The 27,710-nt window shown below is 34.4% G+C and overlaps 1 protein-coding gene across 1 annotated transcript; it reads left to right on the top strand.

Annotated features, from left to right (window-relative positions):
• The first annotated feature begins 11,907 nt into the window (after positions 1–11,907).
• On the top strand, positions 11,908–25,160 carry LOC137827748 (dihydrolipoyllysine-residue acetyltransferase component 1 of pyruvate dehydrogenase complex, mitochondrial). Its single transcript, XM_068634038.1, has 23 exons — positions 11,908–12,212; positions 12,310–12,357; positions 12,975–13,029; positions 13,103–13,133; positions 15,214–15,260; positions 15,356–15,400; positions 15,536–15,609; positions 16,366–16,435; positions 16,965–17,147; positions 17,251–17,295; positions 17,440–17,513; positions 17,862–17,931; positions 18,169–18,549; positions 18,904–18,964; positions 19,053–19,097; positions 19,251–19,334; positions 21,619–21,695; positions 21,765–21,827; positions 22,433–22,503; positions 22,621–22,681; positions 23,804–23,864; positions 23,948–24,028; positions 24,510–25,160. Exons 1-23 carry the CDS (start codon positions 12,133–12,135, stop codon positions 24,566–24,568), a joined length of 1,866 nt encoding a protein of 621 aa, XP_068490139.1. The 5' UTR covers positions 11,908–12,132; the 3' UTR covers positions 24,569–25,160.
• Positions 25,161–27,710: the final 2,550 nt, after the last annotated feature.

Raw genomic sequence — 27,710 nt, 5'->3', positions numbered from 1 at the left:
AAAAAGCCATGAGGTTAAGTGACTATTACTATCCATATGCTGTTTTGATTTCTAAATTTTTGTTGTATTTTGAAGTGAACCTGGAAGATGAGACATCTGAGTTGGTTAAGTCAACTCAAGAGATGAACAATGGCTGTCTCAGCAAAATGGGATTCACCAAAATAGGTGGCAAATGGATAAGCAAAGATGGTGACCATGGTGCTGTTGAACAAGATGCTTTGATGTCTCCAAATCCAAGAGGAAAGCTTGAAGACCTTGCTGCTGGGTGTGTGTGTTGTCTAGTTGTTTGAAACTTGTTAATTCACTCCTTAAGATGATCCAAGTTCATTTGAATCTTTAACCTTTAGAAAAGATGTGTTTTCTAAAAAGCTGTCAAAAATTCAACAAGTTGTTTTACCTAACAACAGGTTGTTTTGCCTTAGCTGTTTTTGAAAAACTTGGTTGACTTTGCTGTCAAACCAAAACAATCGATTGTTTCGACAAAACAACCGATTGTTTTCTTGAAAACCTTAACAGAATTCTGTTAAGCGGTTTTAATATGTTTTAAATGATCCTAACTAACTTGGCTCCTTTATTAAATGCTTTTGACCACTTGGTGGGTCTATATAAAGGTAGTTTTACGCTCCTAATCTTGAAGTAACAAAAAGAGTTTATCAAAACAGTTTTTCCAAGATTTGAAAGAGCTTTGGATCATTCTTAAGTGTGTGGAATAGGATTGGGTTGTAATTCTGAACTTTAATCTTTGTAATACTCAGGTGTATTCTATTCCTTTCTTCCTTGATTACTGTATTTATGTAGTTGTGTTGCCAAGGAGTGTTGTGTGTTCTTGAGGGGTTCAAGATCAACACTCTTGGTGTGGTTTGCCAAAGGTAGTGTGTTTCTTGAGGGGTTCAAGGTCACTACTTTGGTGTGTGGTGTTTGTAATCTGGTTTTGATTGCATAGTGGAATACCCAGTGGTTTCTGGGGACTGGATGTAGCTCTTGGTGTAAGAGTGAACCAGTATAAATTGCTTGCGTGCTTATCTCTTACCCTTAACTCTTTAAATTCTGTTTGTAAGTTGTTTTTATAAACTGCTGATAAAAACAACCGATTGTTTCGAAGAAACAACCGATTGTTTTTCTGATATCATCTTGAAACAGTTTTGGTTCTTTGTTTATTTGATTTCTTTCTCTGTAATTCAGCATTGAATTTCATTATATATTCAAAGTTTGCGAAAATCCTCCTTAAACAATTCACCCCCCCTCTCGTTTAAGGCCATATATTCTAACAATTGGCATCAAGAGCTTGGTTCTTGAAAGTTATTCAAGTTTTGATCCTAAATCTTTTTTAAATGGCTGAAAAGTTTTCTTTTGGGGAAGGTGCATGTTTAAGCAAACCACCTTTGTTCTGTGGTATGAAATATGAATTGTGGTGCATAAGAATAAAATTCTTTGTTGAATCTATAGATAGAAAAATCTTGAATGTTATTACAAATAGCTATCTCTTGCCTATATCTGAAAATGTTTCTTCTGAAAGAGAACATCTTGATTGTGTAGCTATGAACATCATTGTATCTGCACTTGATTCTAATGAATTTCTCAAGGTTTCAGAATGTAGTTCTGCCAAAGAAATGTGGAATACCCTTGAAGAGTATCACAAGAATCCAAGGAGTGCCTTGATGGACAAAGAAGAATCTTTTGTTGAATCTTTCTCTTCAGAATCCAGAAAAGAGGTTTGTCTTATGAAAAAAGAAGAATCTGGATCAAGTCAAGCTGCAGGGAACAAAAACTGTCAATACTCAAGTGATGAGAGTGAAGAGGAAACATTTAAGTTGTTGTTTAAGAAATTCAGCAAGTCCCTAAAGAAGAGAAACAACAAAAGTGACTCATTCAACAGGTATGATAACAAGAAACCTACTGAGTTTAACACTAACAAATATACATGCTTTGGATGTGGTGAACAGGGTCATATTAAAACTGAATGTCCCAACAAAAAGAGGAAAAACTTCAAAAAGCATGAACAAAAAGGAAAATCAAGAAGAGCTTATAATGATGACTCATCAAGCTCCTCTTCAAGTGATGAAGAAGAAGCAATCTTATGTCAAATGACAAGACAAGAAAGTGACACAAGCAGTGTAAGTTCAAGTTCTTCCATTAATGTTCAAAACTATAGCCAACTTCTTGAGGCCTTCAATGAGACTCATGAAGAAGCTAATAGGTTGGCCCTTTTGAATAAACGGTTGAAAGATTTGAACAACTCATTGGAAAATAGAGTCAAGATCTTGGAAGAAGAGTTGAACAATTCAAAAACTGATTTTGAAAATTTGGAAATGATTTACCAAAACTCTTCTTGTAAGTGTGTTGATTCAAGTTTTTGTGAAAATTGTGAATCTCTTCAAAAGAAGGTTCAATATCTTTTGAAAACCATGGACAAGTTTTCCAAAGGCCAATCCAATCTTGAAACTGTTCTTCCTTCTCAAAAATGTGTTTTTGGCAAGGCTGGGTTGGGGTTTAATCCAAACAGCAAGAACAAATCTGTTTCAAAACCCTTTTCAATTTTCTTTGAAAAACAACCTGTTGTTTTATCGAAACAATCGGTTGAAATTTGTCATTACTGCATGAAAAGGGGCCACACTATTAGATTCTGCAGAGTAAGAAGGTTTTTTGTTCCTAAAGGTATTTTGAAATGGGTTCCTAAGGTTTCTAAGGTTCTTAAGACTCCTACTAACATCATAGGACCCAAATTCATAAGGGGACCAAATCTTGCTTCTTAATCTTTTCTTGTAGGTATCCTTGGCAGCCAAGAATCACTTTTGGACTTGAAGAATGACTGCTAAAGGGGAAACCATCAAAAGCAAAATCTGTCTCTGTGCCTGTTCTTTCAATTGTATATGTCTTGCAAGGTTCTTTGAATGTCAAGAGACATCTTGGCACATGCATAAGTGGGTGCTTAAGAGAGAAACTTCAAGAATAAAGAGAGTATGTGTGTTTTCATTTCTCAATTTATGTAAGTGTGTCTTGTGACCATATGAACATCTCAAAGTCTTCTTTTTTAGTGAATCTATTGGGGTTCTCTGTGCAAAGGTATGAACAAATTGCATATTGCATTTTCATCAATTTAAAAGGTAATTTTTGGTTATGAAAAATGTTCTTTTTGCTGTCACAGTAAAACAACCGATTGTTTTTTCGAAACAACCGATTGTTTTTCCTCTGACACCTTTGTATAATGCTGTCAAGTTTGCTTATGCATGATTAAACCTATTTCTCTTTTTCAAATCTTGCTTTTGGACAAATACGCATTGAGTGTGCCTCAAAGTATGATAATAAAAGATTATATCCACTTGTTTTCTTGAAAGCTCTATGATATGTTATATTCTTGAAATGTCAAAATTGTTTGTATTGCTAGACTACTCTATTATCATTATGATTTCTGCTTTGTACAACCCTCCTCATTGTCTATTTGTAGATCAAATAGGGGGAGAAGTTTATGCTTGATTTGGTTGTATAGTTAGCTTTAAACTTATGCATTATGTTGTTGCTTCTGTTGTTGCTTCTCTACACTTGAAAGCACTTGATTACTTCAATTTTTTATGGTTTTTCTGCTAATGTTGTATATGCAGAAAACTGGTTTGTGTGTGTCTTGTTATCTTGTTGCTATACTTGCTTTGTATATGTATCAATTTTGTGTTACAGGACCCTTCAAGTACAAGTGTTATGATGAAGAATGATCAAAGTGATGCTTCTGGTTCAAGAGCATACACCTTACTCAAATTCTTGACAAGTCAAAATTCCTGACCTATGTAAAGTATGTTGTACATGTTCATCCTATGCTTTTGGCTTCATAAGACCAAATGAGATTCTAAACATGCTTGAGGTAATGCAAAGGTATGAATGTATTTCATTATGCATTTCCCATCACTTTGAAAGATGATTTGCTTTGAAAAATAACATTTTCTTGCTGTCTCAGAAAAACAACCGATTGTTTTCACGAAACAACCGATTGTTTTACCTCTGGAACATTTGAATAAAGCTGTCATGATTTCTTATGCATGATTACAACTGGTTCTTTTCTTTCATAGCCCATTATGTGTCAAATATGCATTCTTTGTGCCTCTGAATTAGATCATAAAGAGATATATTCTTTGTTTTCCTTGAAATTCAAAGCTTTTTATGAATGGCAACCACATTGGTGGTCTTGGGGTTGATGAATATTTGTGAATGTATCTTTGGATTATCTGGAAGGTTTGCTCTTAACAGAAGAGAGAATGTGTCTACCAAATCCAAGTCTTGAGCAATCATTTGACCAATTTGAATTGCTGGATGAAGAAAAGATAAGGGGAGAAATTGTGGTCTCCTTGCTGACATTTCTGGGGTCTATGGTACTTTGATTCTGCTGCTGTCATAGCTCTGATACACCATAGATTTTGCTGCAATTCTGATATGGTATCAAAGATTTATTGCTGCAATGGTGCTGCTACAACACACAAGTTTTCTGGTTTATCATGTTGCTGCTATATGCTGGTTTTCAATGCTGGAAATTCTGCTGTTTGTATCCCTTCTTTCATTCTATTTGAGAAGACAAATTGGGGGAGAATGGTGTGGTTTTATGTGTTGTGTTGCTGTTGATACACTATGGTGTTATCTGGTTTTATCATGGTTTAAATTCTATTGTTTCCATGCTCTTATTCACCATAGTTTTGCCTCACACAAGTCTCATTTTGGCACTGGATTTTATGGTTATTTGACTGGTTTTTCTGCTTAAAGGATTATGCAGAAAACTGGTTTTGTGTGCCTTGGTATCCTGTTGGTATGCTTGCTTTGTATATGCACAAATTCTGTTTTGCAGGACCTTTCAAGTTCAAAAACAACAACACAAACAAACCAGGGGTTTGTCTTCATCAAATAGGGGGAGATTGTTGAACAAGATGCTTTGATGTCTCCAAATCCAAGAGGAAAGCTTGAAGACCTTGCTGCTGGGTGTGTGTGTTGTCTAATTGTTTGAAACTTGTTAATTCACTCCTTAAGATGATCCAAGTTCATTTGAATCTTTAACCTTTTGAAAAGATGTGTTTTCTAAAAAGCTGTCAAAAATTCAACAAGTTGTTTTACCTAACAACAGGTTGTTTTGCCTTAGCTGTTTTTGAAAAACTTGGTTGACTTTGCTGTCAAACCAAAACAATCGATTGTTTCGACAAAACAACCGATTGTTTTCCTGAAAACCTTAACAAAATTCTGTTAAGCGGTTTTAATATGTTTTAAATGATCCTAACTAACTTGGCTCCTTTATTAAATGCTTTTGACCACTTGGTGGGTCTATATAAAGGTAGTTTTACGCTCCTAATCTTGAAGTAACATAAAGAGTTTATCAAAACAGTTTTCCAAGATTTGAAAGAGCTTTGGATCATTCTTAAGTGTGTGGAATAGGATTGGGTTGTAATTCTGAACTTTAATCTTTGTAATACTCAGGTGTATTCTATTCCTTTCTTCCTTGATTACTGTATTTCTGTAGTTGTGTTGCCAAGGAGTGTTGTGTGTTCTTGAGGGGTTCAAGATCAACACTCTTGGTGTGGTTTGCCAAAGGTAGTGTGTTTCTTGAGGGGTTCAAGGTCACTACTTTGGTGTGTGGTGTTTGTAATCTGGTTTTGATTGCATAGTGGAATACCCAGTGGTTTCTGGGGACTGGATGTAGCTCTTGGTGTAAGAGTGAACCAGTATAAATTGCTTGCTGCTTATCTCTTACCCTTAACTCTTTAAATTCTGTTTTTAAGTTGTTTTTATAAACTGCTGATAAAAACAACTGATTGTTTCGAAGAAAACAACCGATTGTTTTTCTGATATCATCTTGAAATAGTTTTGGTTCTTTGTTTATTTGATTTCTTTCTCTGTAATTCAACATTGAATTTCATTATACCTTCAAAGTTTGCGAAAATCCTCCTTAAACAATTCACCCCCCTCTCGTTTAAGGCCATATATTCTAACAGGTGCCTCATCAAGTGTTGCTGCTGATCTTGATGAAGAAGAACATGCTGCTGATATGGATTTTCAACATGAAGATCTTCCTGAAACAAATCAAGATGCTGGACTTAGTGCTGTAAATCAGGAAGAAGGGATGCCAACCATGTCTTCTTTTGAGAGATACATGGTCAATAGGCTTGATGGATTTGCGGAGAATCAAAGAAATCTCCATGATCTGTGCGTAAGCAACATCCAGAGCATTGATAACAGGTTCAACAACATGGATTCATGCTTCATGACTTTGGATGAACAGATTAAAGTTGTTCAGAACCAGATTTTTGATCTACAATATGCCAAAGATGATTGAAGAAGAAAAACAACCGGTTGATATCTCGGAACAACCGATTGTTTTTAGTGTTGTATCAGTTTTTCTGTTTTTTTGCTTCTGCTCTTTAATTTTGTTTTATCAAGAACAATTATATTTATATCTATTCTTTTTGTCTATTTGTGAAGACAAATAGGGGGAGATTTATGTTGTGTGTTTGTTTTTTTGTTATTAATTTCTGCAAAACAGTTTGTATGGTCGGTTAAAGCCTTATAGGTTTTTGCTCTGATATTTTGCTCTGATATACTGTTTCTGTTTTTGTGCTAACCATATATCAGAAGTTCTATGCTATGCTTAAAACTGTATCTTGCAGGAACTGCTTCAGATTCAATCAATCCAACACAAGCAATCAAGGATTTGTCTTCATCAAATAGGGGGAGATTGTTAAACCAAGTGTGTTCAAGCTTTGAAGAATCCAAACCCTTTGAAGGTTGATGAAAGGCTGGATGTGCTTGCTGTTTCTGAGTTGTCTTTTAGTTAGGATTTGGGGTATATTTTATGTATAATCCACTCTTGATTGAATCCAAAGCATAAGCATTCTCAATCCTTTTAAAAGAAAAGTGTTTTTCAAACTAAGTGAAAAACAACTTGTTGTTTTGTCGAAACAACTTTATAATTAGGAGTTTTTAGAAAGGTTGAAAACTGTTTTCAATGGTTGACTTGCTGTCAAAACCAAAACAACCGATTGAATCGTGGAAACAATTGATTGTTTGTTTTGGTACCATAAAAGAAAACTGTTTTGTGCTTTGATTGAGCATTAAATGTTTTTCTAACTATTTACGCTCAGTTTTTAATGCTTTGACCAATCTTTAAATGCAATGAATAGTTTGTTAAGATTTGATAATAAACAACAACTTTGAATATATACAAAAAACCAAATTTGAGTTTTTCAAGAGATTGAGATTTTTGAAGAGTTGAGAATTGCTTAGAGATTGCATTGATCAAAGAGTGTGAGATAGGATTTTCATCTTGTATTTGATTTCAGATTTGTTCTGTAACAAGAGTAATCCTTTGTATTTGTTGAAAGAAACTTTGTGTGTTTTGTTGAGAAGTGATGTGTGTTCTTGAGGGATCAAGATTAGCATTCTCAGTGTAGTTGTGCTGGACCAAAGGGAGTGTGTGTCTTGAGGGGATCAAGGTCACTACTTTGGTTGTGTTCTAAGTAATCTAGGGTTGAATGCTTAGTGGATTCCCCAGTGGTTTCTGGGAAGACTGAATGTAGCTCTAGGTTTAGAGTGAACCAGTATAAACCTCTGTGTGCATTCTCTCTATCCTTAACTCTTTAAATTCAGTTTTAATATTTGTGAACTCGTATAAACAATCGATTGTTTTTCTGGTGTTGTGTTTTTTGCTTTGTGTTTTGTCAAACTGATTTCCTTATCAACTGTTTCTCGAAGTAATTTCATTCTTGACTTAAAAGTTTGCGAAGACCCTCTTTAAACCATTCACCCCCCCCCCTCTAGTTTAAAACCATACATTCTAACAAGACTTACTTGAGGAAGTTCACGACATCGCACGAATAAACTCGGAGCCATTGAAGAGAAGAGTGGAGCTGAAATACAAAACCATGGTAAGCCCTCGACAATTCAGGGTGGGCGACCTGGTGTTACGAAAGGCTCACCCTTATCAAATTGACAACAAGCTGTCTCCAAAGTGGTCTAGCTCGTACCTAGTAGTCGAAGTACTCGGAAATGGGACTTATCGGCTGGAAACTCTTGACAGCGGAGCCATCCTAAGAACATGGAATGCTGCTAGCCTCAAGTTTTACTTTAGTTAAGCAAATTCTTTTTTTTTTGTGTTTCAAGACAAACAATTTACGATTTCATTATGAAGACACTTTTTTTTCCCTTAGAAGAGTTTTTAACGAGGTCGTCCGTTGATAAAGTTGGTATTTCCATAAATACTTTTTCTACAAATCGACTTGGCTGAACCCTAAAGTCGGACCAACTCAATTACTATGTTTTCTACAAATTGACTTGGTTGAACCTTAAGGTCTGACCAACTTGGTTATTATGTTTTTCTACAAATCGATTTTCCCGAACCCTAAGATTGGACCAACTCAATTATTACGTTATTCTACAAACCGACCTGGTCGAACCCTAAGGTTAGACAAACTTGATTATTACGGTTTTCTACAAATCAACTTGGTTGAACCCTAAGGTTGGACAACTCATTACTTCGTTTTTAACAATCAACTTAGCTAACCGTAAATTCAGATCACTCAAATGTTCATGTTCTATGAACCAACTTAGCCAATCCACAACCGTACTATGGGTTTGGACCTGCTCAACAAACGAGGTTTCTAAAAGACGACTCAACTTGGTCAAACCAAATGCCAATCTAAGCTATCTCGATCACCTTAGAATGAGTTGTCTATGAATATAAAAAATACTTTAAGTAGCTGAAGGTGAATATGTTTTGCAATGCTTCGTCAATTCCTCGCATAGAGATATGCAAAGGTTATAAGGACGTCCATTTTTCTCAAAATGTTGAGGTGCGAATCCACCTCATCAAAACCATTTTTTGAAAATTCTTCCTTTTCCTTAGTTTATTTTTGTACGAATACAAAGAGTTATGGAAATATGTATAACATACAAAACGACTAAACACTAAAAATCTTGAGATAAAAAACTTAGGAAGGTTAAATAAGTTCCATACAATATATTTTAACGCATAAAATAGATATAGAGGAACTAGATTTAATACACAACAAGAGCTTAAGAAATTAATTGTTCAAAGAACTGTGAAATTAAGCAAAGAGTCATCAACTATTTTTTCCATCAATCACTGCCTTACAAGGATTTCAATGCATCTATCATCTTGACAAGCCATTCTGCTTCCGAGCTGACTCTTTCCTCAGATCGCCCACACTCTTCTCTAGTTGCTTGACTTGGTTGTACAAGTCAACTTTCTCTTGAGCCCATCGAGTTGACTTTGAACGAGATGATCGACCTTGATGTTCTCGGTCTGAAGGCGGCTCATTTCTTTTTGGAGATTGACAATTTGATGAGCTCTCTTGTCTTCCGCCCTCTTACATTCTTTTGCTTTTACATTGGCCAATCACACTAATGTCGTGACTTGGCCAAGCAGGCTTTCCGCGTTCATGCAGAGGCAATCCTCGTCAAACTCCTTCAGTCGAGCCATATCATTCTCCAATAGATAACATGACTTGTTATGAGTTGAAATATCGAAGCTCGAGTCCCACAAGCTCACCTTTCCCCTTGAGTTGCCGACAACATCATAGTCTTGGATGGTTAGGACCTCCAAGTCGGGAGTCCAACCATCCGAGTTGGAGTGCTCAAAAGGAATTGAGGCCTCCAACATTTTCCTTTTGCGAACTAGCCCTGAGGCGGTGCATTCGTCCTAGTCGAACTGAATATGCACCCCACCCGAGGTAGTTTCGCCCGTCACCAAAGTACTCTTGGCTGCCACCATCTATTTTATCCGCTTGGCAAGCTCGGCCTTGCTGACAGAGGATAACATTTTCTCTGCAAAGAAACAAAACAAAGAGTTCAACAACAAAACCAACAAATTCCAAACTGAGTAAATTGGGTTGAAAAAGGTGTGATATGCCAATATAAGCCTTAAGAAAGCCCGCTCGGTAATCTATTGTCAAGATCATCGACGTATAAAAAAAAACCTTGAGGTTTTCCAAAAATTCACACATTCCTCGCTCCTTTGGGTCCAAGTCTTCGATGCGACGAGCACTCTGAAAATGAGGATGGGTGACCAATAAAGGGAAAGGCATGCAACAAGGTCGGATCGTCGACCAAAGCACAAACCTTTTCAAATTGGCCTTTGAAGTTTTTGTAAGAGGATTGGAATAGGGAAAGCAAACCCTTCCCGAACACAATATTTAGAGACACACAAAGTTGTCTACTAGAACTCTTAAACTCGAAAAAATAAAAAAAAATACATTTAAGGTCGACGAAGTGCTGAACTGAGAACACAAGATAACAAAAGCTTGGATAAACGCCCAACTGTTCGGATGCATCTGGGTAGGCGCAACGTTGAACTTGGTCAGGAGCTCCTTCTAAAAAACTGAAAGGGAGACATAACTTAAGTTTGGTAAAGAAAGTAATATAAAAGAAACAGAACGGTCCATTGGGATCGGATGACTCGTCACAACATACAGGCTCATCCTCCCCACACACAACAACCTTAACTAGGTTCTCGTCAGTTTTACTTAAACCTCCCGACTCCCTCAACTCTCTAATTTTTGAACGAGTTGTGTATATAGAGGTTTCCTTAATCAAATCTTTTTTGGCCTAAGGGTAAGCAAAAGTGTAATCCATCCCTAAAGAAACTAGAACATTTCGAAAATAAAATACGAAAATGATTTAGCAAAATACTACATAAACAAGCAGGACAATCTAGAAATAATAAAATGTAACAATAAAGCCATCGTTAATAGGGTGCGAATGAGTAAAATAAGAGGTCAAGGCATACCTAATTCATGGTGGTTCGCAGTGGTGTGAAGAAACATGTCGAAGGTTGTGGAAACGTCTTTTTTCTCTCTGAAGTCTCTAAAGCGGGAAAGGTGAAGATTGAGGAGGAAGTTGGCTCTTTTATTTTTTTCAAAAGGGGAAGTTAAAACGACAGTCTTTCCTAACCGTTGATGACGAGACACATATACACATCACAAACACTCAGATAAACACGTCCCATTAGGTGATGCTTTGAAGTTTGTGCATCAACCACCCTTTGCACCAACGTCTCTTCATGTCAGACACATATAAACCTCTTTGCCTTACCTTGCTCAGCTTGAGGCTAGGGGGTTGTGTACTGTTTGGTTGTGATCGGGTAAGGACCCAATCCTATAAATTATGTCTCTTCGGCTCAATAAGCCCAGGTCCAATAAATACAGCTCAAGCCCAATAGACATCACGTAGTTTAGATCTCTTCGACCCAAATGAGGGCAAACCCAATGACCTTAAAGAGGTCGGTTTTGACAGATAGCAAATACTTTACACGTTAAAGTAATGAAAAACATAAAACAATTGAAATATTTAATACAACCTAACTAGTTAAATATATTCTCTCTTTCGGCACAAGTTCAGCAGAACAAAAACCTGAACAATACTCTATACATGATCACCCCTAAAATAAAGGGGAATATATGGATAATTTATGATGTTGTTACCAATTCTTGAAGAATGATCAACGAGGGTTATAAAAGGGTCTTGAGACCCAAACAAAGGTAAGCATTATTCTATGCAATACACAATACACTCATATTTTTAATACTTTCACTGACTTGTTCGTCGGAGTCTTGTCAACCGGTGAAGTTCCTCTCATTGTGATCATCAAGTATCTCAAAGCTACAATCTTAAAAGGTTGATCTGAAAACCACTTCTACCCAACCTAAATTTATTGGCAAGAACAAAATCACTCAGAAGAAATATTAGAATAAAAAGACTATTATATAAGCAACTTAAATAATTACTTAGATTATATATGAGCAAATAGTCAAATTAAATTTGATTCAAAAGAAACCTTTATATATGCGAATTTATTGACGAACTTGGCCTTGAAAGTTAAAAAAAAATAAAAATGTTGTTTATGTGATAATTTAGTAAAATTATTGAAAAGTTACAAAATAAAATGACCGGTGTGGAGAACGCCGCTAACGGTGGCTGGCACGGGTGCAGTGCGCACGTGTGTGTACACTTAATCAACAAATACACACCTACCCCTGGCTCGCGTGATCAGAATTGTATTCTACTCAGACAAAGTAACTAACCGGAGAAGAATTTCAATTTGGTGGTGTCTTCTCTCTTCTCTTCTGAATCGAATCGAATTGATCGACGCATATGGCACTCTCGCGCCTTCGCCACCCTCTCTTATCTCGCTCCCTTCGCATCCTCTCTTCTTCTACCAGATCCCTCTCTCGGTACGCTCTTTTCTGTAACTCCGATTTCGTGTTTTTTTTTCATCATCTTATAATGCTGCTTTTAACTCTCAATTTCGGCTTGTATTTTTTCTCATAGAACTTGTAATTCAACGATTTTTTCCGCGGGAGCTCATGCGAATATAAGGTGTGCATCCATTGCCCACAATATTTGTGAAGTTAGATTTATTTTAATCTGCGTTGCATTCTTGCTTACGGCATAGTTCGAACTTCTAAGATGAGGAGTCTTGGTTTAAACAAAATAGTGATATTAGTGACGCCTAACATGAAATTTTATTATTGTGTTGGAGATCCCCAGTAAAGTAGTGATATGGCAAATATGTTGTATGTAAGTGGGAAAACCTTCTCTTGACCTAGATTTTGAGAGTTACGCACAACAAATTCTAAAATAGTATCACACCCTATCATAACGATCGATATTGAGATTATCAGACTACTTTCAAATATCTAGTCATGTAAATTTTATGTTTGAGATGTACTCGATCTTAGGATTATATATGGGATTTCCCACATATGACCAAAATGATATATGTGTGTGTATAACCTAAGGGTATCCCTACCTTAACATAATACGTATAGTACGGTGTGGCCAATTTGAAATTCATAGGTTGGCCAGACATTGGTGCTGAGATTGACATTCTCTTTGTTATACATGGCATATATATGGCACATCATTCTATCTTTCTTCACTGTCTTCTGTATTTTAATATATCTTGGTGGTTTACTGATGGTGATGTTTATCAGACCCACATCTTGCTCAGGGATTACTCGAATTTATGATAGATCTTTGAAGTCAAAGGTTAGCATTTAAATGGATGAAAATTCCAATCACTACTATGATATTCGCTGACAACTTTCAACCTTTTTGGCAGTGGACTGATGTCAAATGCTTTTCATCTTCAGGTACCTAATGTTTCATTTTCCAACTCACAAAGCTCGTAATTGTTTAGTGTTTTACTTTTTGCTTCATTCAACAACTTGTGTGCTTCTCTTATATGATTATTTTTTCTACAGCTAATTATGGAAGCTCCTATTTTGGAGATTTCATGTGAATTACTGCTATGCTGTGTTAGTCTTTTAGGTTGAAAGAGTATGGCATATTTGTGTTAGATGTCTATTTTTTTTTAATGACTTTACATGTTTGTCAGCAGTAATGTTTTGTAAAAGTAAAAGTAATATTAGAAGAGGTAGCATAATGGTTTGCAACTTTTGGCCTTCTCATTTGTACTTAAATGTCTTTTAAAAATAAATATTAGAGAACCTTTAAACATAGAAGGTTAAGAGACTATGGTAATATGTTCAGGTACAGGAAGATATGGTTATTATGGGGGGGTTGAGAAGAAGGATGATGCAATTGCAAAATAGTGATCCAAGAAAATGACTTGGATAATTCTGTGATGCGAACTTGCTATCCAGAAAAGAGAGATTACGAAAGTGAGTCTCTGAAGGGTCAGCTGGAAGCATCCTAAACTTAAGTGAACATTACAACAGAAGCTGAATTCTGTAATAAAAATAAGCTAACACATACTTTACAAACTTAACTATATTTTTACATATTGTAACATTCCCACGTCAGACTTTGGAATTAAACACCTTGAGGTTGTCACAGTAGTGAATCTTTGAGAAGATGCAGCTTTAGTGGGAATATCTACATTGTGGTCTTGACATGTGATATTATGCACCACAAGTCTCTTTTTTAGGACCTCCTCCCTTACAAAGAAAGTATCCAACTCTATATGTTTAGAGCATGTTTGGACGTGATTATTTTTTAAGAACATAATCTGATTTGTAGAAAAAAGTTGTTTGTGTTAGTAGTCAAATGAGTTTAATCCAAGTATAATCTTAACAAAGAAAATAGCTTTGTGCTGATGAGCAAAATTGTAGAGATTATGATTAAAAACTAGGACTTTATTTTCTTGCTAACTTTATTCCATTTTTTCCCCTACAATTGATTAATTTAAATACAAAACTAACTACTACAAATAACTTTATACTCTATTTTCTAATCTTACAATAAAAGGGGATTATTTTAGATTATCCAAGTGAAATAGATTATCTTAAAAACACTTTTTACCAATCACTACCAAACATAAAACTTATTACATATTATTGATCATCAAAATAATCTACTTTGCACTATTTTTCACAGCTAATTCAAGCACAGACTTAGTTCTCAAGTGCAAAACTGGATTGTGTGGTAGGGGACAGTTAAAAGATTTTCACACTATTCTTGTATTTTTTATAGGAAATGCTAATGCTACTCTGCAAGTAAGGGCTAGACCATCTTCCAATGCTGTTCATGTTTATGTGAGAGAAATTAGGGCTGGGAGAGGAGGATACATCATGTTGTCTTTGGGAGTTGAACTGTTGATGTATGTTCCATCAAGAATTTTTCTCTTAGGTGTTTTGGTCATGGGTGCTAATAGGAACTGAGACCTCACTTTAAATGAAATGTGATTAAGCAGCCTTGCTGTATTAGTTATCAAAAGAAGGCAAGAGAAGCTGATAGAAAGGAAGGGAAAAGAGAGAATGGAGAGTTGAAAGGTTGTTCATGAATCTAATTGTTGTCACTCATATATATATGAATGCATGTAAAACTGAACGACAGCATAATTCACGCAAGACTGTCGGGATAATTAAAATTTTGTGGGATGAGCGAATCTTTCTGAGCCTTAGACCCATGAACTTTTGGGTCATGCTTGTGAACAGAAAGAAAAAACCCACTGTTGTTGGTTAAATTTTGACCTTATCTCTCTCTTTCTCTCTCTCTTGTGTATATTCACGCAAGACTCTCTTATCCCATTTCTGTTTTGTTTTTCTCTTTTTTGGTTAAAGGGGTTCCTCATCTTCCGTGTATTCACTTCATCTCAATAGTTTTTCAATTTTAATTTTTTATTTATGTTATTTTAGTCATTAAAGAGGGTAGTCTTTATATTTATGTCATGATGCTCTGGTTATGTCCTAATAACTTCTCCCTTCATAGATATTTCACATGAAGTCCTTGGGATGCCTGCTTTATCTCCTACAATGGTAAGCTTGGGAACATTTCTTCTCTTTCTGTTTTATTTGTATTCTGTTTAGGGCTTCCATGGACAACTTTTGGTGTCCTCACCTTTTGGTTTTAGACGCAAGGTAATATTGCAAAGTGGAGGAAGAAAGAAGGAGAAAAGGTCAGTTTGCATATAGTAGTTCTTATATTTTGATGGTTATAGATCACAATTCTGTTTATGTGATGCTTTCATTTTGGAGATTGACTTCTTTGAATTAATTAATCATTTTCACATTGCTATTGATTAATCTAACAGATAGAAGTGGGGGATATACTATGTGAAATTGAAACTGACAAAGCTACACTAGAATTTGAAAGTCTTGAAGAGGGGTAATTTTCTTTTTCTTCCTTTCAATTTTTTCTTCCCATGTTTTGGATGATCTGTGATTTAAGCTGTATGCACTTGGGGTTTTACATCTAGAAAAGTAGTATGTTTGTTCCACTTCTTTCTGAGTGGTAATTAACAAATCAAAAGCATTGTTGGTCAATAATTTTGGAGAAACCAGCCTCCAATGATCTCCGTGTTAAGGTCTTCAGCAAGTTATGTGAGCTGTTCTGCTTGAATTTATATGGGACCTGATAATGTCTTTAATAATTTTAGTATACTCTTTCACTTGAAGCCTAATGGAACACAGCTTGAACTCTTCCCTACTTACTGCTGATAGCTACACATGTGTCCTACATGAAAATGGCAAAGATCAAAGCTTAAAAAAGATTAATTGGTGCTCTGAAACTAGTTTCAGAAAACTTTGCATTTTATTGGAGAAAGAATAGAAGAGGTAACTGTCAAGCACAATACTTATTTAATCCTTAACAAAAAATATGGAGAAACCACCCATGAGATATTGTAGTCACTAATTGTTTTTCCACTTAGTCGTCTTCTGTCTTTTTGTGTATAGTATGCAAAAATGTCCATTTTAGGCGAAGAAGTGTAGGAATTTTTTTGCTCATTCTTATTTCATTGTGCATTTTTTCATTTAATATATCAGGTTCAATTACTTGACTGATGAGTGTAGATCATGAGGGATGCAAATTTCAGTACACCAATATAATATGTCTGTTGTGGTAATTGACTGATTCCTGCAGATTTCTGGCTAAGATATTGGTACCTGAAGGTTCAAAAGATGTGCCTGTTGGACAACCAATTGCTATAACAGTAAGTCATCATTACTTTTCAATTCTTGCACTATTACGGTTATACAGAACTTTCATTTTGCTAAAGAAAGTAGCTTTTACAGACAAACTAATTTGTATAATTGTTTTTCCTTCAAGAATTATTCTTCGTCTCTTCTCAAAAAATTGTCTTTCACAGTTGTTTTCCTTGCATGTCTCAATTTGTGCTTTCTGGTTTCTAAGGTTCTAATAGAACTTATCAATTTAACCTTTGCCTCACATTATCTAAACCATTATTTGATTTTAGCTTTTGGCACCAATTTAATAAAAACAATATTACATACACACACACACACAATATTAATGACTTAAATAACACTGAAATATTTCTACCATCCATTTTAAAAATATATGTTTATTTCGGATTTTGGTAAATCATAAATGTAATAAGTTGTCTGTCATATAATCATCATTAATTCAATTGCTTTTAAACTATTAGTTTGTGGGATTCAATCAATTTCTGAATTTTAAATATTTGATTAATGTAATCTCTATCTATGGACATTGACAAGGTTGAGGATGAAAAGGACATCCAAAATGTTCCTGCTTCTGTGGGGGGTGGGATTGAAGAGACTAAACCAGCCCAGCAGGATGTTACAGATGAGGGGAAACCAGAATCAACTTCTACTATGATTAATGCATCAGAACTTCCTCCTCATCTCCTTGTTGAAATGCCAGCTTTGTCTCCAACAATGGTAGAAAATTTTGATGCTATTGTAATTATTGCTTGAGGACATAAATTTTCTTTACTTACATGGAGGCCCTATTCTTCATTTTCTTTTATTTTTTACTGCACAGAACCAAGGTAACATTGTTAAATGGAGGAAACAAGAAGGAGACAAGGTTAGTTATGTTTTAACCTAATGTTCTAGTAGAGGTTCTATTTTGCATGAATTTTTTTTTTAATATTTTAAAAAATGAAAAATGTGAGTCATTAATGCCCTTTTTTGTTGTCTGGTATTCAATAACATTTAATTTATCTAACAGATTGAAGTGGGTGATATATTATGTGACATAGAGACAGACAAAGCTACACTTGAGTTTGAAACTCTTGAAGAGGGGTAATAGTCTTTCCCTATACTGCAAGCTGTTCATTGTAAATATTCTGTCTGCTTGCTTGGTATGGTTGTTTACAGTCTTTACTGCAACACACTGAACTATTGTAAGATAGAGTTATTTGGCAATGATGTTGCATCCTGACCATTTTTTTTTTTTTGACAGACTTGGGTTAGGCCATATATATCCATAGTAAAATGTCTGATGTCTTACTAAAGTGTTTTTAGCACAATGCATGCATTCTAGTTGATTTATTTTACAGACGAGCTCTTTTTCTACTACTTCTTCCTGGTAAAGTTTCACTTTCTAACCAACTAACTAATTTATATCTGCATGGGGGCGGTTGGTACTAGGTACCTGGCTAAGATACTTGCTCTGGAAGGTTCGAAAGAAGTGGCAGTTGGGCACCCTATTGCGATAACAGTAAGTGTGAAAGTATTTTCTGCAATTTTGTAATTTTCTTCCAGTGGAATATGAAATGAGCCTGGGTGAGGATTGAGGTCCAACAATTTTTTCATTTTTTGAAATGGAAACTAAGAAAATCTGACAGTATCGTATACATTTTTTGGTTTGTTTACCAAATTGTTGTCGCTTGCTTTTTTTTTAATGAAGAGAAATGGAGCAAATGAAAAATACTTAACCTACTTTCTCTTCTACAAGGTTGAAGATGCAAGTGACATTGAAGCTATAAAGAATTCTGTTAGCAGCAGTTCAACAAAACAACAGAAGGCCCCCCAACATGATACTAAAAGTGAGGTCAAAGCTCAAAAAAACAAAATAACACGAATCAGCCCAGCTGCAAAGTTGCTTATTGCAGAATATGGATTGGATGCATCAACATTGAATGCAACTGGTCATTACGGCACCCTACTGAAAGGGGATGTTCTTTCTGAAATTAAGTCAGGAAAATTGTCTCCTAAAGCTGCTTCATCTAAAGAAAAGGTGACGTCATCTCAAAGTCATCAACAGGTTGCAGCTTCTAAGTCTGACCTAGAGCAGTCTGATGCTTATGAAGATTTTCCTAATAGTCAAATTCGCAAGGTAGGTCCATCGAATATTTCATGTTTACTAATAAGGTTCTTTAACTCTTTCAATGCATATTACATGGTTATGAGAACTATGCTGCCAAAAAGGGTCTCTGAGCAGCCATTGTTTGGTGTCTCTGGCTGAGAGTTGATTACTCAAATATCTGAAGGGAAATGCTAGTCATTAGGCCTAATATGGATCAGAAGACTCAACTGTTTTTGTGTCATTAGCTGTTGGTATACATGTAGAGATGCAGAACTCATTGTTTCTGGATTTCCTATCTTTTCTATTTACATCTTTCAACTACATGAATACTTGTCCCTTCAATATATGATGATTGTCTTTTAAATATATTTTACTGTTTCATAGGTGATTGCCAAGAGGTTATTGGAATCAAAACAAAATACGCCACACTTATATTTATCATCAGGTTTTGATTCCCAATGCCTTACATATTATTGCAAATTAATTTATGCGGGACTGACTAATTAATACATATTTTGATTGCCATGTGTCAGATGTCATACTGGATCCTCTTCTTTCCCTTCGGAAGGATCTTAAAGGTATGTACCACTCATAAATTTTAGTGGAGATGTTATCCTCAGATAGTGAGATAAAGCTTTTGTTGTGGTTGTTATTGATGTGTCAAATGATATACACTTGGTCATGTTTTATTTTCCAATGTGATATATTCTTTGTTTGTTCCTTGATTGCAGAGCAGTATGATGTTAAAGTTTCTGTGAATGACATTATTATCAAAGTTGTAGCCACGGCTCTCAAAAATGTACCTGAAGCAAACGGTAAATATTTTTATTGTATTAGTCAATCCATTTTCATTGCCTATAATTGTCTAGGGGTGGTGGGAATTCCAATCATAAAATATTCATTTAATAGCTTTGAATTTCCTTCCCTGTTTATTGTTCATCAATTTTTAACTAATGATATTATTTTGTTTTTGAAGTATAGAAAACAATAGAATCTTGTTACCAATAATTTGCTTAAAGTTTGCTTATGAGAATGAACTTTGGGTTCTAGTTCTTGTTACAGAACGACTCTTTGGTTTTCTAGTTCTTCTATAATAATATATCATTGACACTTACAATTGGGTAGAAGCTCTCATTATGTGAATAATGGCATTGGAAAAACAAGTGATTAGCATAACCATTAACCATGCCCAACTGCTGAGGTAATTATGTTGAACCTCCCAAACCATGCTTACAAAGGCTGTTTGAAGTTAGTCAATTAATGTAAACTAACGTAGAGTGTCTGAGAAACAAAACGAGTGTCATGTCATATACGGGTGTAAATAGTCCGAGTTGAGTCAAACTGAGTACTTGAAGCACAAAGGAGTACTTGAAGCACACGCTTGGCTTATAAAAAATATATGATGCACAAACTCAACTAATTTATTTAAATCAGTCAAGTTTAAAGCTTAGGTTTTTCTTACTTACACATATGAAACTTTACTTTGATTTATTTGCTTGTTTATTTTACAATTATATTTCCCCTTTTATCAAATCTCTTGAAGTGTTTTGAAGTTTATTAACTTAGTATGCAATTGACATTTTCATGCAAGATGAAGTAAAATAAAAACAGAGAGTGAAAGATCCTAAACTCTGATAATTTTCTAGATACAATTACAACTTACCCTGTATACCCGTTTCTTTTACAAAATCAACATTTTTATAATTATATTATAGTGCGCATACATAAAGCTATTCTGGATTTTTAAATATCAATCCTTGACTTGAAGAAAGGGGGCGGGGGAGCGTTGACCTTGCCTGGACCTGCCTTGGAATAGAAAAGGGACTGACAGCTGGACATGTCATCATGTGCTGGTATGTGCCCAAAGCATGGTAGTAGAATCGAGATACAAGTAACGTATCGGAGAGCTGATATTATGAATCGTAAATCGTTTCGTATCGTGAATCGTAAGATTCATAAACATTAAAAAATTTAATATATACTTAAATATATAAGATATGTATACATACAAGATACAATAAATTATATATATATATATATACCACACAATTTCACCAAAACAACCTCTATGGTGCATACATGTTATTAAATAAATTATGTCTATCTTTTTTTACTTACTCATTTTTTAAAATCTACACTGATTCACACAATACGGAATCGTTTCGTTTCGGGATTTAGCGATTCTTTGTGCGAATCGCATGATACAGCTAAGATTCAGGGACGAAAAAGATTCTTCACACGATTAGTATCGTGGGAGGGTGAAACCGTATCGTTTCGTACGATACGTATCGTGAATCGTAAGATACTAACTACTATGGCCCAAAGGGTCGTTGGAGAGAGGTGTCTTGTAGTAGTACATGGAGTAGCTAATTGGTGTGATATGAAGTGCATGGATACAAGACTAATTTGGAATGATAAGTTACATTACATTCCGTGCTTATGATATACTCCCTCCATCCGTAATTATATGACATTGTTTTGAAATTTCTTTAGAAGACTCTTTTCCCATTGTTCCTTGCATTAATTATATTTTGACTAAAATACCCTTAATTACTTTAGTTCATAAACATTAAATGCTAATTATCTTTTTCTCTCTTATGAAGATTGGATATTTGAAAAGTTTAGTTTTAAAAATTAAACTTCTTTACTATTATTCTCTGATCATACATTAATTATTTAATGATAATTATGAAAAAAATATAATCTCAGAAAAATTTAATGCTACTAACTAAATTAACAAATTCTTTTAGTAAGTGTTTGATTCAGTTATCAATATCATATATATAAGGATGGAGGGAGTATCGTTCTACAATTGGATCCTTTACATTCCTGGTGCATTACGCAGTGTCAACATGCCTGCCATTCCTCTTAATTTTTGTCAATTTCTTTGGATTTTATACCAAACATGCCATGTCAATTTGGAGTGGCACCTAAATTAGTAACTACTATGAAGTGCTTGGATACAAAACTAATTTTATGTTACATTCTTGGTTTGTGATATCTTGCTCATTACGGTTTTTTCCCATTTGCTTACTCTATTAAAATTGAATTATTCTTATGGGAGTTTCTAGTGCTGAAATCCAATATTTATTATGGCAGCATACTGGAATGTTGAGAAGGGTGAGATCATTTTAAATGATTCTATTGATATATCCATAGCAGTTGCCACGGATAAGGTAATTGATAGTTTTTAATTGTCAGTAGTATAATTGTACAAAGTACTCGAACCTTTTGTTTGACTGCAGGGCTTGATGACTCCAATAATAAAAAACGCTGATCAGAAGACTATCTCTGCTATCTCCTCAGAGGTAATTAGGTTTTTGGTTTATGACTTTATGATAGAAACTGGAATGTATGGAATGTTTTACTTACAAATTAAGGAGCAACAACACTAATGGCCGAGGAAGATTCCTCTAATCACTAAATACTCAACAACTATGATGCACGGATACGATACCTGTATCGGATATGGTGACACGCTTATTTTGAAAATATTCTCAAAAACATTATACATATATAATTGCAATTGTGCAAATCCAAATTAAAATCACATTTATTAGACATTGTCAAAATAAATAAAAAAATTATAAATTATTGTCATCATAAAAGTATTAGTGCTTTATATATTAGATACTTCAAGTATCCTAAAGTATCACATAGGTGACACAAGTTGCTGGTATAAAAGATGACTGTTGCTGGTGTTGTGCAGCCAATCCCCAAGACCTTCACCAATAGTTTTCCTCCCCCTTCTCATATATAAATTCCAAATTCCTGCAACTTTATATGTACTTATATGTTTGCGTTAAATTTAGGCATTCACATTTTTCCCAAGTAAACTTAAATTTATGAAAGACAGGAAATTAAGGTTTTTGTTTGCATCTCAATCAATTTTGATAGTTTATTGGCATTTTAGGTCAAGGAACTAGCTGCAAAGGCACGTGATGGCAAGTTGAAGCCACAGGAATTCCAAGGGGGGACTTTTAGGTGATTTTACTGATATTGTTATGCAACCTTTGTAGATGCCCCATTTATCTTATTTCTAAAGCAATATTTACTGTGCCAAATGTAATAATTCTGAGCTTTGCACAATTTCTTATGCAGCATTTCAAACTTAGGAATGTTTCCTGTGGATAAATTTTGTGCTATTATAAACCCCCCTCAGGTTCACTCTCTCTTTCTCTCTCTCTCTCTCTGTCTGTGTGTGTGATACGCACACGAGCACTTACAATCTAATTTACTAGTCGTGTGTAATTGCAAAATTGCTTGCCAAATCTATTTAAATTTTACTTAGTATAGGGGTGGATGTGGATGTAGCCAAGTGGATTGTGAATCTGCCATGTGCAGGTCCAACCCCAGTTACCTGTAAATAGATTAATAAAGATATATAATTTCTTTGTAAGGATGAAAAGACCAACGTATACTTTTTCTAGTATGTTATTACTATATCAACCAAGAAGCAAACTATGATGGTGAACCAAACATGATTTTTCCTAATTTGATTTTCTTTATAAGAAAGTGGAAAGTAAAGGAGAATTGGAAATTTCAGGTTTATACATATTCATATTCTTAATTGTCCCTTTAGGCTATGTCTGAGTTGGAGGTACAGGATGGAATGAAGTGGAAGGAAAAGTTGTTCCAATGTTTGGTTTTTCAAAATAACAACAGAAAATGTAAGAATGGATTATGTTCCATTCGATTGTTTAATCTCAATTTTTTTTCTCCAATTTAGGGTACACTTAATGGGACAGCTTCTAGATCATAAAATGGCTGTTTTATCTTATAAATTTTAATGTCTTATGGATAATATAGGAATCTTGTTTCATTCTATCCTTTTTTAGAACAATGGAGTGAAGTTTTTGTTTCATTCCATTATAAAATATACAAACAATGGAATGACATTTTTATCCTTATCCATTTCATTTCATTCTCCACTTCCGACCGAAACATACCCTTAGCAGCACACCCCTCATAGAATTATTCCTATTCTCTGACTCCCATATTTTGCTCGTTTGGTAAAAGACAAAGCAAAATCTATTTTATGTACTCTACTTTTTACTTTACTCTGGCAATGAAGAATCAAACCATCACAACGAAGTAAATTTAAGGTTGAGCATGCCTAAATTTCAGAACATGCATTTCATGAGAACATGCTATTTTGGAAGAGTTTTCAGATTGCCTGGTTTATTAGTCTGAAGACATAGGGGAGGGCTGTAGTGCCGAAAGATTTTTTTGCTTCTTGTTACTGTACCTCTAAGGCTTATATATATATTATCATTTGCTGCAGGCCTGCATTCTTGCTGTTGGTAGAGGCAACAAAGTTGTGGAACCAGTAATTGGAGATGATGGTATAAATTTAAGGATTGTTTTCTCCGTGCCCCTAAATGCTAAACTTTTATGTTTTGTTAACATTGATATTTATTTTCTATAGGAGTTGAGAAGCCATCGATTGCCACTAAGTTGAGCTTAACGTTGTCTGCTGATCATCGTGTTTTTGAAGGCAAGGTTGGAGGTACGGTGTTACTGGGACACTTTAATTACCCAATTGAAACTAGGAAGAGATTTTATTATCGTTACATTTCATGCTTTCTAGTTTTCGTAGTTGCAATGCAAATTAGGCACAAAGCAGCTAAAAATATCACAAAATCAAATCGCCTTGTGTATTCTTATACAAAGAGCAGAGTTTTTGCATATATTATTACATCATACATGTTTGTTGGTGTGTGATATAGTAAATCCTCTTTATAACCAATAATATATTTATATTCCCCTGTTCATGGTTAATTAAGTTATTGGTTAAATCTACTTTATATTTGGTTAATTAATATACAGAAACTTAAATGGATCACTTGTGTCATTTTGCCATTATAAATAATTGACACAAAGATCTTGGGTGTGAAACCTATGCACCTAAGACCCATTTTTGCAGCAATTCGCCAAGGTACATACTGTTTTAAATGGTGCCTAATGTTGATGTTTTAACTGGTTTACAGGTGCATTTCTCTCTGCGTTGCAATCAAACTTCAGTGATATAAGACGACTTCTTTTATAATGACGCAAACCAAATTTTCTTGTTACTTATTGAACATACGACCAGTCATGTGGATTCAGCATAACCTGGATCAAACTAGCATACCATCCCCATTTTTGGTCCTTTTCTCATTTATCTCTTCATCTGAAACAGTTTTGGATTGTTGTGCCTCATTAGTTTTTGTATAATAATATCGTGGGTATAATTACTAAATACCATGAGAAAGACCCACCAAGGTACCATCTAACATTAGGTTTCCAACGAGATTCAAGCACGTTGGAAATTTTGCTCATTAGGCACTTTGCTGCTCTTTTATGTGGAATTTTGTATGAAGAGCTCTGTATAGGCAGCCATTTGGATGAATAAATATTCTTTTCATGTGCTGCATATCTGTCATCCGACTTAAGTGATGGCATGATTTGGCACAATGGTACTCTGCTAGCTAACTCCTCAGCATTTTCATATTTAATTTTTGTACCAGGATTTGGCCTAGTGGTTGGATCAATAATTGGAAATTCGGGTAAATCTCCCCATCTAACTTAATATTTGTATTTGATATGTTGATGAACGTGGTTATGCAATTTAAGGTAACACCTTACGTTTAATCGTTGAATAGCCACTAGCAAAGCTGAAATCTTTGACATTTGATTCATTTAACTTTATTAATAGCTGCTGCTTCTGCTCAAACTCTGTAGATATTGTGGCCTTAGATTTGATCTGAAAAGTTAGCTCATCCGTTGGCGTAATAATAGAATAGATGGACTCTAATTTTTCAATCTAGTTATTCTAAAATTAGACTATGCACGATGATTATTAAATCAACCGTTTTAATTGTAGATAATTTTTTGTTTTGGGTGCGTTTATGTAGGTTAAGCCATTTTTTAGTTGTTTTCTCCATACCCTATGGAGTTGTATCTATATGGTTGATGTATACGGGTTGGGATACCCTGAAGTATTTCACTTAATTTAATTTATTTTATTGCTGATAAAAAATAGATAATTTTAAATTTAAATTATTAATTACAATCATAACACTTAACACTTACTTTTAGAATTATATTTTTCCCACTTTAGATTTAAATTCCTTATTTTTAAAACTGGAGACGATTTTGATGAGTTTTATATGCCATTTATTTTAAATATTAAGGCATGTACATAAATGGGCTATGTAAATTGTATTTATTTAAATCCCAAATTTTGCAAAAAAATAAAAGGGATTTTCTGTTTCGTGTGAATAGTCTTTTTTTTTCTTTTCAAAATGAAGTTCTTTAGAGGATATGCAGTTTCGTTTTCGAATTACGAATAAAAGAAAGTCAGTTTATCCCTGCACCATATCATTTTCTATATGTACCAACATAAATTTTTACATTTGAAAAAAAAAACTGCAGAGGAATGTTTGGTGTGCGTTTTGAATGGATTTGGTGGTGGTGTAGTGGGTTGATGGAGGGAACCTTTCACTTAGTTGCGGTGTAGATTGTTTGGTGGTAAAAAAAACAATTACCATGTTCATTCTTTATTTTGTTCTTTTTAGCTGAGATGTCATCAGATTTCAATATCTGGAATCTTGCATGTATAGTTACCGATACAGGAATTCATAAGTCATTATCACAGTTTTTGGATATAGAAATTTGGAAAGTGATTTTTATTTTTCATTTAACATTTCGAATGGACATATCCACAATTCAATCCAAAAGTGTAAGTGAGTTATGGGTTATGAATATCTATATCTGAAAGTTTTGAATTCTAAATTTTCATATCTGAAAGTTAGTTTTAAGTTCTGGATTTTCATATCCAGAATGGTTTGATTAAGCTTATGGATATAATATTCAGAAGACAAAGGTTCTTATTAAAGATACAAAAGATTTTCACATAGTGTTGTTGGGTGCATGTAAAAAATGGTATGCTACAAGGAAAATCAGCCTAAAAGAAATCCAAATTTGAAAGGCTTGCCCACTACTAAACAACCTAACTAGCCAATGGCTATTTCTTTCTGCACTCATGTCCACGCTTATGCAGTGGTTAAAAGATCAAACTGAACCCCTTCTTATAGCTGCCACCGCCCCTTGATATCTCTGCTTCCCTTGTTTATGTATTGTGTTATCGATAGACTAAAAAAAGTGTTATGGAGTGTACAATCTAAAAAAATAATTTATGTGAAAAATGAGTTTTTGAATTTCACTATCTAAAAATTAAAAAGGTTTCTAGATTATACAATATAGAAGTACAAAATGATCTGTGAATTGTATAATCTACAAGCTTTTTTATGTACAAAAATGACTTTTGGATAAAAAAACTTATGCATTTTAAGAAAGTTTTTAGATTGTACAATCTGTAAATATTTTTATCTTACAAAAAATGTTTTTCCAATTATGCAATAGAGATTTTCATATTTATTAAGTGGAGAAGAAAATTATGGAAATGCAAAAAGAAAACTCCCTAACTTAGATATCAACCAACATACTTTACATGATTTCAAAAGTAGATATCGCCCAAAGGCTTTTGCTTCCTGCACCCACCAATTTGAACTTGCACCCCATCCTGGTCTAAATTTATGAATTTGCCTTGCACGTTTTATTTAAAAGAAGTGTCATGGTAGTGTGTTGGCTCTTGGTGACTTCCGGTGCGAAGTTGAGCTTCGGCGAGGTGCGATAGAGGTTATGGTGCTGTTTAGAAGGTTGGATCATTGAATTTCCCAGAACACATTTCTTCCTGCACCATATCCAAATTCGGATGGCAATTGCTTTCTTCACCATATCAACCATATCAATGCACCCAATTTTAGTGGAAAAGACGAAAAGTTCCTTCAATAAAATGGGTACATATAAAAATACATTCCGAACCCCTCTCCCTAAATATGTTTCTGGATTTTTTTTTTCCATAATAAATTTTTTGTATTACGGATAATCCAAAATGGGATTTTAACTTTTGTTTTCAGAATTTATAATCTCTTTCAAATCTATTTTTTCAGAATATATTATTTTCAATTCTGGATTTTCATTTTCATTTTAGAAATTTAAAACTGTGTTGGATGCAGGTATAAAAAGATTGGGTGTAGGAAGCAATTGTCAATCTGGATAATCAACATACAAGTCCATTCGAACAAACAAATAAAACACAAATTTAGGAAATAATTATTTAAGATTTTCGATGTTGATACCACTAA

This window comes from Phaseolus vulgaris, chromosome 7 (genome assembly GCF_000499845.2).
Source record: "Phaseolus vulgaris cultivar G19833 chromosome 7, P. vulgaris v2.0, whole genome shotgun sequence".
NCBI classification, from domain to species: domain Eukaryota; kingdom Viridiplantae; phylum Streptophyta; class Magnoliopsida; order Fabales; family Fabaceae; genus Phaseolus; species Phaseolus vulgaris.
This window is presented reverse-complemented; position numbering and strand designations above follow the sequence as displayed.

What these genes read in the sequence shown, in the direction of transcription:
- LOC137827748 (XM_068634038.1), top strand. Translation starts at nt 12,133, where the DNA reads ATGGCACTCTCGCGCCTTCGCCACCCTCTCTTATCTCGCTCCCTTCGC. An exon ending in ACACTTATATTTATCATCAG is followed by an intron (nt 18,965 to 19,052) that starts GTTTTGATTCCC and finishes GCCATGTGTCAG; the next exon opens with ATGTCATACTGGATCCTCTT. An exon ending in TCTCTGCTATCTCCTCAGAG is followed by an intron (nt 21,828 to 22,432) that starts GTAATTAGGTTT and finishes TTGGCATTTTAG; the next exon opens with GTCAAGGAACTAGCTGCAAA.